General features: G+C 37.6%; 2 protein-coding genes across 3 annotated transcripts in view; one reads left to right on the top strand and one right to left on the bottom strand.

The window, feature by feature from the left end:
- The window catches only part of LOC135681746 (protein Wnt-3a), a 54,866-nt gene that overhangs the window by 14,677 nt on the left and 21,978 nt on the right, over positions 1-18,211 (top strand). The window lies entirely within an intron of this gene.
- On the bottom strand, positions 1,953-6,743 carry LOC135686359 (uncharacterized). Its single transcript, XM_089111858.1, has 2 exons — positions 6,470-6,743; positions 1,953-6,268 (listed from the first exon to the last, which is right to left on the bottom strand). Exons 1-2 carry the CDS (start codon positions 6,741-6,743, stop codon positions 1,953-1,955), a joined length of 4,590 nt encoding a protein of 1,529 aa, XP_088967984.1.

Genomic DNA, 18,211 nt, shown 5'->3' with positions numbered 1-18,211 from the left:
TTCAAATTGGACCAGAGGTATTCATTTTTTTAGCAGTGTCTTGTTTTTATGCAAATATCAAATTGAAACAATCAATATTTGTTAGGATTTCCAGATCTGCGGATGATCATTTGAATCTGAAGGCTTACTTTGCAGAACATAAGAGGTTACCATGGTTTCATTTGGAATTAATTAGAGCACATCGTGGGAAAATAATGCTCGGCGCTCCGCAGAGTATCGTGCGCTCACTGGGGGTAGCCAGTTTCCCACAAATTTGTCTTTTAAGGAAACAGAAGCCTAACGCACAAGATTTTGGATTAAGCAAAGCTTTAGAACCCTTTTGATGCGACTGTTACAATAACCATCACACCATGCATTATGAAAGTCAGATGTGAAGTGTCAATTAGTGTGGTGTATTTGTTAATGAGAACGCCTGCCTGAAAACTTGAACTCCTAGTTTCAGAAAGACTGTCAGCGACACGCGCTAAACATTCCAGCAAGCTTTTCGTCTGACATTCTTCAGAGTATAAAACGTCAGATAATAGATCGAAAACACAACGCTAGGAAATATATAAGCCCAGTTGTGTTTTCGATCTATAACTGGGTATCGATCCACAACTTGATTTGATATATAGGAGGTGGGGGAGTACGCATAATGCATAACCCAATCATTTGAAATTGTATATTGTTTTGTGTCTATCTCCTAAAATTGTAGAAATGTAATACATGTTGTTTAAATAAATAATTATATAAGAATCAGCTTGAAATACTATTATCAAAAATCTTATCAAAACTAAAACCGATACCTTTGAGCCTGTTAAATTCTATTTGATACTTTTAGGTGACTTTTGATAGCTGCGGGATGGGTCCCCTATAAAAAAATTTAAGCGACCTGGGTGTGTAAATCGTGCTGCCTAGCGAATTTGTGTAGGCAATGTTGATAGGCCATATTGTTTAGGGTATGCTGTGTGTGGATGCCAGTTGATTTGAGCCTTGTCTTGTTCATACTCTCACTTTGCATAGCATTTCTTTAGTAAAGCTATTACAGTGATGTATCTTTGAAGCTACATTTAATCAATGTGGACTCTTCTTCTGTGACTGCCTTGCAAGTAGCAGCTCCATCTATGAGCCTTGTAATGTCTTTCTTCCAAATTCTGCCGGCCAACGACTTCCAGTAAACATTACTCTCAACTGAAATTGTTTGCCAATCAAGGAGCGCGGAACATATTAAGGATGGAGGGGGTTAAACATTTTTTTGGGGGGGGGCTTAAAAAGCTAAAATCAGAAAGCAAGAGTTTTGTTTGATGATTTTAAGTACATTTTGGAGAGTGCCTATCGCGAACTTAGAATGTTGTAAGGCGATAAACTCACAAATAACTCGAAATAGAAGTTATATATTTCTTTCAAGGTAACAAAACAATAACAAGCTGGTTATATACTCTCATCGCACACTCGCTTTTTTGAATAGTAAAAGTCATGTCTCTGAAGCTCCTCACCCCCACGCGCTCGCTCCTTCCCCGCGGTTAATTATAAGCAGTTTTTATTTTACACACACTCCCCCCGTTTGGACCGAATAGGTACCAAACGTCAATGTTAATCATCTTCCAATTCCTTGTCTTCATATGCGAATGTTTCTTTTACTGAACTCTTGGCAATTTGTGCAGCTCGTCGTTGTGGTCTAAACTCTTTGGCTTGTGGGTTCAAATTCTCGGCCTTCTTTGTCTCCTTTTCCGGTACATCGCAATCTATCTCTAGAGGATATAACAACTGCACTGCCCGTTCTATCTTTGTCTTTCCTGTTCTTAGCCTTGCGCCTCGAACAACTCCATCTTTGCCTTGAATGACTTTATCAACAATGCCTATGTTCCATTCGCCTCTGTTACGTTCGTCGCCTTTTATCAAAACTACTTTTCCTTCTTTTATGCTTTCTCCTCCGTCCTTGCACTTTAAGTTGTGTCTTTCCCTGAGTGATCTCATGTATTCTGACTTCCATCTCTTCCAGAGGTTGTCGCGACATTTCTGCAGATATCTTGCTCTCTTGCGCAAATCATGTCCTGCACCCTGCAGACCTCTGACTCTAAAAGAGCGTTCTGATGGCTCAACAGCATCATGTTTGGGGTTAACAGAGGCATTTGCACATCGTCCTCAATATAGCTTAATGGACGATTGTTAAGCGTTATCTCAACATCAAGCATCATTTCTTGTAGCTCAACATAACTCAGCTTTGCTTTTCCTAAAATTCTGTACATTACTTGCTTGGTTAAACCTATGATTCGTTCATACTGGCCACCCCACCAGGGGGCTTTACTCAAGTTGAATTGCCACTTGATGGACTGCTCTCTTAAGAAATCATGGAATTCCTCATCTTTCATTAGTTGTTTTAACCACTTTGCTGCAAATTTAAATGTCTGAGCGTTGTCTGAATAAATCTTTTTAGGCCGTCCACGTCTTGCTGTAAACCTTTTCAGGCATTGGAGGAAAATCTTTGCTGTTGTGTCAGGAACAACTTCCATGTAAACAGCTCTCGTTAGACTGCAAACAAACAATAAGATATGTGCTTTTCCTTCTCCCCTTTTTCTTGTTTTGTGACTAATTGGGCCTGCATAATCAACACCGACTACTTCGAAAGGTCTTGTTCCTTCAGTTCTGTCTTCCGGCAATAAGCCTGGTTTTGGCTTGGAAACTGGTCGCGCATTGAATCTTTTGCAGGTGTTACACTTTTTGATGACTCCTTTTGCTAGCTTTCTCAATCTTGGAATCCAATAGTCCTCTCTAACTTTCGCCATTGTAAGACTTGACCCTCCACAATGAGTGCTCAAATGCGCATAGGAAACCAATTTCTCACTAAATAGAACATCGGTTGGGAGAAAGATTGGGTACTCTCCTTGAATTCTTCCTTTACAAACATAGATTTCTCTCTCATCTTTCTCTAACCCTAGTTGCTTTTGTGTTTCTTTGAACTCTAGCTTTACTTCAAACTCTCCTTGAACTTTTCTAATCCAAAATGCTATTACATCTTGCAGTTCCGCAGTTGTCAATGGACCGACTCTTCTGTCTATTTTCTTTAATCTCGAGTTAATTGCAAACCTTTTCAACCAAGCTGTCACTTTCATTGCTTTAAGAAATGAGTACTTCTCTAGGATCCTTTCAGTTAGTACATCTCTTATCTCTCGTCCAACCTTGAGTATTTCCTTCACTGGCTTTGCCTCTAGCTCTGTATCAGTGTCTGCTGTTGTCTTTATATCTTTTGGCCACTCTACTTGACATTGAATCCAATCTGGTCCTCTGAACCAATCATCTGTCAATTTTTTAATATTGCTTCCTCGACTTGCTATGTCAGCTGGGTTCAGTTCAGATGGTACATGTCTCCAAACTATATAATCTTTCTCCTTAATCTTTGAGACCCGGTTACTCACAAACTGTTTATAACGGTTCTCTCCTCTCACCCAATGAAGGGCAACAGTGCTGTCAAGCCAAGCATAGACATTTTCAATTGGGTGTCCTTCAAGTGCTCTTACTACGTTGTCGACGAGATTAGCTGCCATGTGTGCAGCTACCAACTCAAGCCTTGGAATTGTAAGGTTGTTCTTTGCAAGGCGAGACTTTCCTACCAAAAGTCCTTGACTTTTCTCAGACTCCTGCCTTATGACTGCATAAACTATAGCTGCTACCCCGTCTATACTCGCATCTCCGAACACGTGTAGCTCAATCGAAGTTATTCTCCCCTCTTTCGTTGGAATGCTTCTGGGTATTGCTACTCTTTCTGGCAAATTTTTACTCCACTGCACGAATCTTTCATTGAGGTCTTTTGGTAGTCCTTCATCCCATTTGACACCTTGTTTACATGCATCTCTGAAAATGACCTTTCCAACTAGGGTAATTGGTGAAATAATTCCCAGTGGGTCATATATTGAAGCCAGATGTTGCAATAATTCTCTCTTTGTTGATCCTCTTCCTTTCTCTTTCTTTATTGAGACTGCAATGGTATCCTTCTGTTTGTCCCATGTAAGCCCTAATAGTTTGGACTCTTTGGCCTTTGTTCCCAGCTGCTGTTTGGCAAAACTCTCTTCTATTTCTTCTTGATCACCATCATCTGTCTCTAACTCTTTTCTGTTTGAGTGCAATTTGTGCAATGTAAACTTTGCACTGTCGAATATTTCTATGGCTGACTCTTTCAATTTCTGTACCTCTGTGATGGATGACCCACCTAGCAGAAGGTCATCGACGTAGATGCTTCTTTCAATTTCTGAGACTTCCTCAGGAAACTCTGCTCTACATTCTTCAAGATGTTTCTTTACGGTAGCACAAAGCAAAAATGGCGATTGGCTGCATCCAAACATTACTCGAGTGAATCGATAGACTTCAAGTTTCTCTAAATCTCTGTCTTTCAACCAATGGAACCTTAACACATCTCTGTCCTGCTCTTTAATTCTTATTTGTAGGAAAGCTTGTTTCATATCTGCGCATAGTGTGATGGGTTGCAATCTGTTTCGCGCCAAAATGTCCCAGATCAGGTTTTGCAATGGGGGGCCTGTTTCGAGGCAATCGTTGAGTGATGGTGATTGATCGTTTGCTCTTGCAGATGCATCGAATACAATTCTTACTTTGGTCGACTCTGCTGACTCTCTTACTATGGCTCGGTGTGGCAAATAAAACTTTCTTCCTTCTTTGCTCTGACAGGTAACTTTTTCTATAATTCCTTCTTGCTCTTGTTGCAGTAGTATTTCTTCATACTTATCATAAAGCTCTGGCTGTCTTTCTAACCTTTGCACGAGCCTTTTCAATCTTGACTTGCTTCCTTGTTCATTGTCTGGCAGGTCTGGGATCTCTGATTTCCAAAGAAGACCGGTCCTGTACCAACCTTCTGGGCTCCTTTCCAACTGATCTTTGAAATCTTGGATAACTATGTCTTTCTCTGCTTTGTCCTGTATGCCTAGGACATCTAGTGAACATAATCTATCAAAATCGGCAAGTGCTGACTTTGCGAAAAACATGTTATTTGATTCTATCTCGTATCCAGGTGACATTATAGTCCATCCAAACCCTGTAAGCTCTGCCACTGGCTCCCCTGGCTTCCCTACTCTAGGCTTTGTTGGAGTTTTTATCTTTGCATAGTCACTAGCTCCTATGATAAGATGTATTGGTAACGCTTCTTTGTCTGATCTTTCTTCCATATACACACCTTTAAGGTGCGAAAATTTCTTAGTCATTTCTCCATAGTTTGGGTTAGGCACTGTCAAAAGCTCCTTCCTGTTCACTTTGCTCACATCTAAGTTTAGACTGAAACTCTGGTCTTTGCTCTCCACCCTCAGATTATAGATTTCGATCTTTGCTATCTTGGTGGACATCATCATGTCTATCTGGCGTTGTTCTCTCTTGATTGGCTGCTTGGCGACTTTCTCAATTAACTGTGATGATACATAAGAGCTGCCAGCCCCTGTATCTAACAGGGCTCGACAGAGCACTCCTTCTACCTTCACTATAACAACTGGGTGCACCACTCCTTGTTCCCCAGTAACCAGAAGAACATCTCCCTGTTTCTCAACTTTGTCGCAAACTGAAGTGTGGTGCTTTCCCCTACAATTTCGGCAACTTCCTTTGCTTGTACAGACTGATGCTTTGTGTCCACTGCTTGTACAATTAAAACACAATCTTTTTTGCCTTAAAATTTCTCTTCTCTCGCTCACTTTTACAACCTTTTTGCACTCTGAAGATTTGTGGTTTTCATGCTCGCAGTATACACATGATCTTGGCAGATAATTGGAATTCCTTGTGGTAAACATCCTGTCCCTCCCCTCAGACTGTGTAAGGGGGTTCCTTTCAGTCCATTTACTCAAGGCTTCAATTAGCTGCGGGAATCCCCATTCTTGCCACTGGTCATCTAATCTCACCAAGTCAGCTCGTATCCCTTCTAGCTTATCCAATGTGAGCCTTGTGTAACCTGAAATTGATTTCAGTCTCCCTAATGATTCAAGTGCTTGTACACTTGGCAACAACTTGTTGAAAAAATCATGGATTTTGTGTGGGTTTGACCCCCTTATCACTGGTAACTCAATAATACACTGTACATGTGCATTTATAACTTCACTTGGCCTGCCATATTTAGACTTCAATATTTGTTTAGCCCTCTCGTAGCCCTCACCATTGTGGATCAAATTCTCAATGTTTATACGTACTTTTGGCTCTATGAATTCTTTCAAGTAATTAAACTTAGTGACAGGGTCTAGGTTTTGCTTATCGACTTCAGTCTCGAACTGATTCCAAAAGCGGAACCAGTCTATATGTGTTCCTTTAAATTTGGTGATACTTAGCTTTGGAAGCTTCACTGCGGTTACAGGCTTTTCCCCCACGAGGGATCTCCCCTTCAATTCAACTAATTTTGCCTCTAGTTGTAATCTTTGCTCAAATTTTTGTCTTTCTAGCTCTAAATCTACTTCTTGCTCTTTCTTTTTTGCATCATGTTTAAAACTTTCAATAATTTCTTTCATACCTGCAGCTATGGGCTGAGACTCCTTCAGTCTTTCCTCGATTCCGATTCTCCATTTCTTTACTTCACTGGGGATTTCCCCTTCCTCTAGTTTCAATTCTTGTATTTGAATTTTCAGCTCCTGAATTTCGTCCACTTTCGTTTCGTATACTCTAGACTGTCTCTCGATTTCCTTTTGATCCTTTCTCTGCATAATTTCTTCAGTTTCTTCGTTTAGATACGATAAAAATCCAAGCTTTTTGTCGATTTTCTTGACAAACTCTTCCACGACGGCCATCTTGAATTCACAGTCTTGAACTCACTTATTATGAAATTTCACTCACTTCTCACTTTCTCCCATCTGGGGTGCCACTGTATCGCGAACTTAGAATGTTGTAAGGCGATAAACTCACAAATAACTCGAAATAGAAGTTATATATTTCTTTCAAGGTAACAAAACAATAACAAGCTGGTTATATACTCTCATCGCACACTCGCTTTTTTGAATAGTAAAAGTCATGTCTCTGAAGCTCCTCACCCCCACGCGCTCGCTCCTTCCCCGCGGTTAATTATAAGCAGTTTTTATTTTACACAGTGCCTGTCTTTTCTTTGATTTGCTTTTCGTTGGACATGTTACCATTTTACTCAAGTTTTATTTTAATCAACACTTCAAAACTGTTGCCAAGTTTTGAAATGGTTGGCATATCGACAAAGATACATATGAAGACCTTTTTCTCTTTTTCCTACTACCGTGTCCCCTGATAGACTGACCTCTGATCATGTGTAGTAGCATTGCAAAGCTGCACGAGGCAAAAAGGCATTTAAGACCACACTTGTTGCATCCACCGAGATATTTCCATTAGATAAAGTATGCAGTTTGTAACAAAAACATTGGTTTAACGGACTTTTTAATTCATATAAATTTAATCAAAAACAATCACTGTTGGTGTCCTGTCGATAACTTTGAGCAAAAAGATTTCAGAGTCGATCGTAGCTAGAACTTGCGTTGTTGATTGTTGTTAGTAAATTGTATACGTCTAGCTTAAAAGATAAATCGCCAACAAAACTCCTAGCCGAGATTTTCTTTATTGGTGTGTGTCACGTAGTTCTGGCGGCTGTATGGTTAGTTTATATTTGCTGGAATAAGCTAGTTTGGCCCCCAGGGGGTACTCCCGTTAAGGCCTGACAGGGAGACAGTCGATTTGAGGGTCTTACCAAATGGCTACCAAATGGCCCAATTTCGATAAAAACACAACGGCTTAGTTTAGCTTGCGATTTATTATAGACAATGAACAAAATTTTATCTTACAAAATTTGTCAAGAAGGACCAGGCGGGCACAAAGAAATGGATGCTACCAAGGACGACATCACTTCCGTCCTTATGCTACCATTTGAGGGTTATTGTCAGAAAAGATTTACATTTGTGAGTAATTTTTTAAGATTTTAGCTTCACCGTGACTGGACCCACCTGTTAGGCCATAATAGAAGTAAACCCTCCCCCCCTTCCCCCCGAGGCCTGGTCAGTGTCAAATGCATATTTTAGTCACTATTGGCTTGGCAAGAATGGTCGTACTGATTTCCAGAGGCAAAGGTACAAGTTGTTTGGCAATTTGAGGTGCAAAAGATCTTGCCCACTGGGTAACTCTCTGAAAGGGTTTTGATAAAAGCTTTGTTGAGCACGCGGTTTGTAGGAAAATTTTGAAAACAACAATCAATAAATGGTAGTGATTTTGATTTTGCTGCACTTGCTTTTCACCTCTATTTGAAAAACAACTTTTTCCCTCTCCCAATTTCCTTTGGATTTTTAATGATGAGTGACTGAACTACAAAGCCAACATTGATTCGGGGGGAAGGATGGATTCGAATTTACAGGGACATCGTAAAAAGGAAAATTGCAAAATTTGTATTGTCTCAACACTTTGATCCGGGATTGTAGCTTAGACTGAACTTGAATGATAAAAAAATCATTGGACGGAAATTGATAAAATGGAGCAGTCAGATAATTTTGCTTTTTTATGGACCCTTCAATTTTATAGTTCAAATTCCCATTATTAAGTTTCCGTTATTGAAAATTTCTCATAAGTTTAAGGTCTTGTTTGTGTAATGACACACATGTTTTATCTTTTCGCGATTCATATTTTTATTAAATTAAAAGCACCCTTAAAGCTTGATTTGAGGAATTGATCCTTTTTTCTTCTTTGACAGTTAGAATTTCAACTGTCTTACCAAATCGATGCAATAATTTCAACAGCATAGAAAACCCCTGGCGCATTTTTTGCTGTTTACTGAGCAAACCCGTTCTTAATTATAACGTTCCCGCTATGAAAATAATCGCATTCTTCTCCATGGTTACACCAATACAGTTTTATAAATATGTCTCATCTTCTGCGTCTTATCTGACAGGACACTTTTTATTAAAAATTTTGTTGAGCCTGTGGAATAGCAGCAGCATTAAGAAAGATAGTCAAGACCATGCAATACTTTATCGATATGGCACTTTTTGCATTCAATGTGAAACACCCCTGGTACTCATGGGTTGGGCTTAGCCCGCTGCTGTTTCGTCTTAATGATTGCTTTATATAGAATATCCATTTGAACATTGCGTCAGTATCTTTGTGACGTAATGTCTATTTCTGCTGTGGACGGCACAGAATATTGTATTTTGTTTTGTGTTTTTAACAGCGATATAAAAAAATCTTTGTTACGTTTAGCAACTTAACTGAAAACAGAGCCATCCAATGATACCGCGATAAATTGATAAGAGGGAAAGGCAACCAATCGCACACGGGATGAGTTAAGTGTCTACATGCATAAATTGATACTGGTCAAATAACATATGAAGGGATAGCTAAACTTGTTCCGGGTTCCTTTGAAAAGCACTACATTCATTACTGTAAATCCAATAATTACTTTGAGTTTTGTGCCACCTGAAAAAGTATTGCTTATAAGAATTCACCTTTACAGCGTGACTCGATTCCTCTAATAAGATCTTTCCTATCATTCCTCTTTTCTTGCCTTCAAAAATAAATACGAATTCTACACATTTTGTGTCGTCGATTTTTATAATGCAAACAAAAGCTTGTCTTCTTTCTATGTATTCTGATGAGGTATCTTCCCTTAACTCAACAAAATCAGGAAATTTCGACTTTGGCTCTGCGCAAACCACTTGGCAGCCATAAAGTATACGTTAATCCTTTTGAACATTGTTATCAAATTTTTGTTGCTATCAAATTTACAAACCAAGATTTTTGGTTATACGCTTTAAAGACATTTGTATAATCAATGAGTGACTTCAGCAAACAAAAACCAATTAAATTTAAGGCCTCATTTTGGAAACTCCTCCAAACTTATCGCTCGACCTTTCTTGGTCAGAAAAGGATTCGCCTTAACATTTTCACATGATATGGTATAGAGTGTAAAAATTTATAAGGGATTTAAACACTCAGTCGCTTATCACGGTCGAGTCGAGTCTCTTATCAAGTTTATATGTTTACAAAAGCAAACTTACAAGTGGACTATAACTCTGGTCTTTGATCTGAAACTGAAGCCAAAATGTAATACAAAGATGCTGAAGTATTTTCCAAAATAAAGCCATAAACAAGGGTGCCAGATGCTTGGAATGGTTGGCGGCCAAATACTTTACGTTTGACGGCCAAATTCGGCCAGCCAAACAAATATATTAAAAATCTATATTTTTGCTAATTCCGTGGAATAACAGTGTAATCAAAAGTGGCTTTGGTTGTTACAAAAGCTCCCACTTTCTGTCAATCTCAATTTTCTGCTATCTTTTACTTTGTTTCTTGATTCGTTATTCGTAACTTTGAGATCATCTTAACAATATGTTGAATATTTTCTATGCTAAATTTGTCGCTTTTTTTTATTTTTGTGGCTTCCAACATGCGGCCAAAATTCGGCCAACTTTCGCTTTATCGGCCAAATCAATTTTCGACGGCCAACAACATTGAAAAACGACCAGAATGGAGCAATTAGCAACCCTGGCCATAAATTTGCCAGTTATCATCACTACTTAACAACCAGGTAATCGAATGCACCATTTTGGTATCAACGGTATTGGTCGTCTAGTTTTATTGTTTCCAAGCAAACATACATTAAATGTTCAAGGTATTGTAGCAACAAGATCTTTTTAACTATTTGTGGATCTAATCCATCCGTTCAGGTAGAAATAATATCAAATAGTTCAATAAAAAGCTCCTATTCATAGTTTCATTCTTACGTCGTTCTCACTATTAACAACAACTTGGTACTCTAAAAGTACCAATATACAAGAAAATTTTCTAGCAGTTATATGTTACCATTTCAATGCTTTCTTCGAGGTCAATCATCTGACGCTTTTAAAGGGAAAATTATGTTTCATTTGGCACTGAAAACAGTATATATTTAAAAAGAAGAATTTTGGTGGTCTTTCAAAATACTCGATTTCAGAGAAGCTTCGCCGTTCCTTACAACTATAAACAAACTGAAATACAACCAACTGGATTGTACAAGTTTTTGTAATTTCATTGAAAGCTTTATTTATACCAAACCCTATTAAAAAGACTGAGTTTGGCAAAAGGCAAAGCTATCATTGTAGGTTAAATGAATTAAGCTACAAAGCCTTTAGAACACTGGATTATATGCCAACGTCATACCAAAATCAGATTATGATTGCTACATAGTATTATGTAAGCTTGGAATGTAGTGCCCGAAGCTAGCCTTACTTTGCAAGGGGGTATTATTCCTTGGTTTTCACAGTATCTTATGGAATATGATTTTAAATGGGTTATGTATACACTGATTATTTGATCGGACTATAAATCGAAAGAAAAACTCAAAACGTTCGTTCCAGTGTTCACGCCAAGTCATGAGACAGGCCCGATAAAGAGTACCGAAGTGTTGACGTCACAAAAATCTATTTCAATAACGTTTAAATTTTAATGATTCTTTGATTCATTGATTCTGTTGTTTCTAGATTCCCCTATAATATACTCATTGTATTTTGTTTAACAATGGTCTGCATTGTTAGATTAACTTAATTTCTATATTTAGATTTTAGATCTTCTGAATTTCATTGAATTTTGATTTACTTAATTGCTGTGAGATATTCTTTTCACCAGAATTTTGTTCGTTTTGAGCCTCTATGTGAATTTCTTACATTATCAAAAATTTAGAATGTTTTTGTAATGCATTACAAAAATGATTTCTTTTTCATTTCTACTTTTTTGCAACAAGTAGCTTTATTTGATTTGTGGCTATTTTCAGGCATTTGTAAAACAGCATTTTTTACCTGCCACAACATATTTTCTAAACACTCTTACCTTTATATACAATTTTCATCTAACGTCAGTGTTATGTCAGCATCAAGGTTAATAGGAATGCATATCACAAAAAGTCTATATTGACTATCGAAATTTGTAACCGAGAATTGAATTGCAATTGCTAGAATATATTTCAATTTTGTAACTTCGAAAGCTGCAAAAATCAATGCCCTCTCAACTGGCATAAGACATTCTAATTGCTACTCCCTCTTAAAAACTCATTCATATCCTACCCATCAGCTTGGCTGACGATAATTGCGTAATTTATTGAATATGATACCACTACCGTAAATCTCTTCATTCCTGACCTCATTACTCCTTATTACCGATATAAAATTTCCAGGATATGCAGTTTTAAGATTCATTATTGCATATTAAGTTACTCCTAATTATATAGGCGTCTGTTGGTGTTTTATTATCTCTTTTAACGTTGAAAATTAGTTATACCTCAAGAACGCTGCAACTTTTTTCTTTAAGCGACCTAACCACAGCTTTGTTAAGAGGTTATTCTAAGAGACCTCTTTTTGAAGCAGGATATGCTGTTACGTCATCAGCAGATAAGAATGCGCCAAAGGGCTTTGATATTCAATAGAAAATGAATGTCTTGAAGCAGCGAAGGAAATTTTCAGGAACTTCCCATTGCTACAGAACCAGCTGCACGTCTTTTTAAGTATTTCAAATGCACCGAAGTCCGCTTCGAGGAAACGAATAGTATGATCCAAGTAGCTGTGACCCAGAAAATTCATTACAGACTTTCCTTCCGAGAAGCATTCTGTCACCACTATTGTGCTTGAAAAGAAGAAAATTTTTGCATTGCCCATCCCCAGGGCTAATCAAAGCAAGGGCTAATTCAAAATGAACTATCAAGTTCTGTGATGTCACAGGAGCTTGCAAGATAGTTCACTGGCAGGGGAAGCTGCACCCAGAAAATAGGATATTGTCTGTTTCAGGCAGTGCCCAGGATGGTAAGATCGGGGGAAAAAGGCGAGGTGAGCAAGGGAAAAGTGGGGGTCAATGCCCTTTGGAAATCCAAAGAGCGTCTTTTTTCAAAGATCTATTTTTGCCATTGAAAGGGGGGTTCTCCTTACTACGCTACTGGTTTCAGAAGCATCAGAGTAAGCGCACCCAGGGCAGGTTTAAAACTTTTCCTGGAATTCTCACTTTTCTTTTTTGGTGTCCCGTCTTTGCAAGGTAGTATGTCACTCAGGAGACATTTCTTCTGGTCACTGATCCCCTCTTCTTGAATTTTGAAATGCATTCTACAACATTCCCCCTGTTAGTGTAAAAATTTTGTGCACACAATGTTTGCTCATTACATCCAATTAAGGAAAATTGAGATAAATTATGATTCATTAAAAATTTACAATAAAAGTAATGATAGATGAAATATTTGTATAATTAAATCTTAGCCCAGCAATAACTCTGCAAAAGAGTTATAATTTTTATGGGATAAACTTCAGGCAAGAAAGCAGGACTAGATATAGCTAGTCTTTTGGTTATAAGATCATAAGAAACTGGGTGAATCTTCGGTAAAGTATTTTGGACAAGTTTTTTGGATGACATATGTTCAAAAAATTTAGACAATTCTTTTTGCTACTTGCATGATATTTCTAGAGTTTCTCTTCAGTTTCATTTAGAGACAGGATAGTTAGGAGCATTAGGATATTAATTTTTCCCAATAAGTTGGAAAAAACGGACAAGAGATTTTAACAACATTTTAACGTGTGGCTCCTGTTAAGAGCCTTACTAAGAATCTTCTGCCACCTTTTCTATCTCAGCCTTTACTACAGGGGATTGGACCTGATTTGAATCACCAAGAAATAAGTCAACTCACCACCAGCAGGCAGCTCTGATTGCTTAGATATATGTTTTTCTGTCGTATTAAACTAACAGTTATTATACATCAGAACAAACAAGTGCTTCGTTTGCAATACAGCAGTTGTCCATGAAAGTATCACATTTTTGCATGCTGAGTATGTGTTTTTATAAAGCCAATCTATGAAAAATGTGAAATTATCTCAGTAATTTGGAAATAATCTTTTGAAGCTAGCTTTGAACTATGGCGGTGTTGAGACTTCAGATCCAGGGCCGTTGCTATTGTCCTCAAGGAGGGAAGGGGGGCCTCCAAATCCATTTTCCGACAAAGTTTGTGAAAAATCTGAAAATTTGTCGACGAAGCACCCCGAGATGGTGGAAAACCCCTCGTTTTTACCATGGAATTTTTCCAAGGGGGTGTCACACCCCACATTCCCGTAGCGACGGCCCTGCTCATATCCGTTGGAAACAAAAGCCGAAGACAGGTGGGTTAAAAGCTAGCAGTCTTACTACGATGAAATATTTGCAGAAGCTTCTGTGAATATCACAACCCCAAAGTAAAATTCCATAAAGTCTCACTTCCATAAACTGAAGCAGGATTTGCCAAATTCTTATGCAGAGAGTATTGTGACCCAGCTTAACACGTTGTCACTGTTTCAACATTTTCACCTTATTCAATTTAAGCTAAAGATATTTGCTCAGGTCAGACAATTGAGGCCTGTGGTGGAAAGCAAAAGCTTGTTATCAATTAGAAATATAAAAAACTAAAGCAATAATAAATTGATCTACCTCCATTTCTAAATCTTTTACAAAATTTTCTCATTAACAGCAGTAGGCGTGCACTATTCTAAATTCGTCTTGATCATTTTATATCACGCATTGGCTTCATTCACAAACTATATTCACTGAGTATTCATAGAGGCTTAGCTTAGTGGTTACGAATGTCCTATATGCATTAGGCCCCTTTTCAACACTGACGGAGTCAAAAGAGAGGTGAGACTGGGGATTTCTACTTTTCAGTTAACGACCAAAATTTTAGGGCTTACCTTGAAGCTAAATGCTTTAAATTTTCTTTGGGGGAGGGGGGGGGATTGATAAAAAACGAAAATTGTTCTGTAAAACCAAAGACAAAAGTTTACCCTCTGGTGGCATTTGACTTAACACATCATAGCCCAATGTCAAATTCTGTTTGTATCGGAAACTAGGTTCTCACTCTTGTTATACGTTGTCTAAAAGTTCGGTCATTCAAGGCCTGTTTTTCTGCCAAAGACAGTTAAAACATGAGTGCACTTTAAAAACCCATAAAACAACGCCATAGAAATATTATCTTCCGGGAGGGATAAGAAGAGGAAGACATCTGTTTCTCCAGCTCATTAACAACTCAAAGAATCTACAACCATGATTCTTTTATTGATGCAATATCAACTTTCAAAATGCAGGTGACTATTCTTAAAAATTTTGTAACTTTAAACAACAGCTGAGTCCACGAATGCCTTTCGACATAGAACACAACAATAGACCTTTTTCGCCCTACACACATGAAAAGCCTTGCTATAAAGACGCACCGAAATGAAGTAAAATTATTAAGCTAATTTGTTGTTTGTGTTTAAAATATTCTGCGAGAAAAGATGACAAAAAAGCATTCCAATACAAGATTCGAATGCAAACCATCCCTGCTCCCAGAATATTGATATGTTATGATCGGAATCTAGTGTTTAAATATTCTGCCATCATGTGTAGATGAAATTTTTCATATTGGAATTTCAGTTCATAGAGCTCTTTTACAAATGTGAGGGATGTTATTTCTCTGTTCAATAATTTTAGTTGCAGCATTTAAAGCTTTTTAAGATTTCATTAGACGGCGTATCAATAATAATTTTACAAGATATGGTGCCGATTTACCGAGTGAAGAGAAACATTTATTGAAGAAAGCCCTTTCTGAATAAACTTAGAACAAAAGTTTATGAATTTCAAAGTCTTTCGTTTCCTAAAAGATCTCCATCAACTTCATCTTAAAGTGAACGTTGAATGATTAAGACTTGAAACTTGAAATCCCTAATAATTTGATGGTCCAGAAAACACAATACTGAACGTAAATAAAGTCTAGCAACAAAAATAACATTAAAGGACGAAAGGGAAGCACTAAATGCTACTTTGAGTGTATTGTTGAATATTCTAGTCTCTAGAAGAATATTTGATAAAGAGGGTTTAGTCACAAATAATTTTTGCTGAAAGTTTTCTTGCTACGCTAGATTAGTGTGATACTGTGTTCGAGGAGGGGCTTTGTCGCCAACACGAACTTTAGAATGTTCAACTTAGAAACTCTGTGGATCGTATTACTAAACATATTTGTACACAGCCTCTTACCGTTAGTTGCATACCGAGTCAAAGATTAGTTTGGAGAGTGTTTACAGGAGTCAGATTTAAGTGCAATGAATCAGTATGCAAATCTCAATTAAAACTTATCATTAAATATCTCTTAAAGGTTACTTTATTATGTTATTTGGTCACACATACTCGAAATCTTTTCTTTGTCCACAATGGAGACTTAAAGAGAGATAGATTCTTTTTGTATGAGTGTAACATCCAAAAGGTCCGCTGATCATTCAGCAAACAGATAAATACATCAACATTTGGAGTTGGCAACTGTTTCCTAATAAACTAGCAGTAATAATAAATGAGAGCAAACAACAACTCTGTGTGTAATATAGCGGTTGTCCTTAAACGAAGCTTAGGCAATTATTACTGTTTTGTTAGCTGAGCATGTGTTTTGATACAGCTAATCTATTAATGAGTTCCTAGCTCTCACATGGTTCTTGGTAGGTTTACGTTGTTTTCATTGATCTGTCTACGTCTTTCTGTGCTTCGTGAAACTGTCAGAACGAGAATAACAGCGTATCAGTATTCTGTCGCCTAAGCTAGAGCACCTTTGACTGCAAGATGAATCCATGTTCTTACTTAAAGCAGTCACTTTTCTGATCGTTAATGCTAATCACAAACCACTCAAAAACATCTTCTACTAGGACTAGCTCTTTCATGCTGTATTGCTTCATCCTTTACGTGCACGAGGACAACCAAGCACCAATTTTTGACGTGGTTGTCATCATGGTTGATTCTGCCTGGTTCTTTCAAGATTTAACAACATTTTTCTCAAATTTTTGGCCATATCATCCTAAATGATGTTAGAGTTCTGTTGTCTATCTACCATTATACTGGAATATTTCTAAAACACAGATTTTGATATTTTTTCTGAATTTCTACTAGAATTATTCAAGTCTCTAGACTTTCCTTTGAAGCAAAGACAATACTTTGGAACAGCCAAATGACTGTTCTATTTTCTGTATGTTGGATTCTTTTCACATATACAAGTTTCTTGGCTCACTACCTCCAATAAATAATCTATATCTCCTACCAAAACACCATTCCCAAAATCATCTGCTATATTACAGTATACCAACATCAAAGTAGTGTTAGTGTATTGACAGTGGCTATAGCAGTTCCAAATGTATGAGCAAAATATTTGCTTGATGAGATCAATTTCTAGTGATTACGATTGATTACAAAAGGAAGTTTCATCTCTTTATGAAAACATTTCCTTAACTTTTTGCGTCATTACACAGAATTATTTTATAAAAAGTATGAGGCACTCAGGAAGAGAATGATTATTGATTTGTTGGGTATGAAACAAATTTTCTTTCAATCTGAACTTGATCAATTCATTGAACATGATTGCTGTGATTATTTGCTTATTTTTGCAATTAAAGCAAAACAGCGAATGAATCATTGCTTATTTCATACTTCCCCTGAAAAACAAAACTTTCGTTTTTGTTTACATATTCGGATTTGTTATCGGTACAGTTTCTGTGCAGTGCTTGCTCCGGGATAATCTGTGATCAACACAGTGTTTACTGGGTTCCTATGTGAACCAGAACGCGACTTTCTGCAGTGCATTGCCTTGCAATTATGCTCAATGTCGACTCCTAGCCAACGTCTTTAGCCTTCACTGCACAACTTTGCTCTACTGTTTAAGCACGCTGGAACTTGCAGATTACTTTAGAAATATAATCAATCTTAAGTAAACATATTTTGATTAGTAAATTAGACACAGCAAAAAATTGGTTTCATAAATTTATCATGCCAAGAGGTGAAACGATTTAAAAGGAACATTGTGAGGACTAAATCTCTACAACGCTTCTACTGACCAAATAGTCTGACAGAAATGCATGGCTCTTGGCAGCTTCACATCTGCATGACTCTATTCTAAAAAGCAAATGTAACAGCGAAGCAGACCAACATAGACAACAAACATTCATTGTTCCTTCTTTTACTTCTTTTACTTCTTCTGCTACTTCTTTACCTCCAACTTGCCATGTAAATTTTGTCTCCTTACCCTAGATACACCCCCTGAATACGATATCACTTTTATATCGATATCCATACCCCTCTTCTCTCAAGTCATTATTCCCCTACTAACATTTCAAGAGAAGATGCGAGGGAGTGACGCAACCAGTGCAAACTCGAACCCGAGGCCAGCGACGTTGTACGTTGTTGCTGTGGTAAATTTCGCGGTGACAATTTTTTCTCAGCATACTTTCTCAAATTCTGTTCTGCGCTGACCATCTGACATTTGCTAAAC

The sequence above is a fragment of the Rhopilema esculentum genome, chromosome 12 (assembly GCF_057945365.1).
Source record: "Rhopilema esculentum isolate cy_ngs chromosome 12, ASM5794536v1, whole genome shotgun sequence".
In the NCBI taxonomy this organism is placed as follows: domain Eukaryota; kingdom Metazoa; phylum Cnidaria; class Scyphozoa; order Rhizostomeae; family Rhizostomatidae; genus Rhopilema; species Rhopilema esculentum.
This window is presented reverse-complemented; position numbering and strand designations above follow the sequence as displayed.

Coding starts and splice junctions, on each gene's coding strand:
- LOC135686359 (XM_089111858.1), bottom strand. CDS start 6,743: ATGGCCGTCGTGGAAGAGTTTGTCAAGAAAATCGACAAAAAGCTTGGA. Junction 6,269..6,469: donor GTCTCAGCCCATAGCTGCAG/GTATGAAAGAAA, acceptor CCAAATTTAAAG/GAACACATATAGACTGGTTC.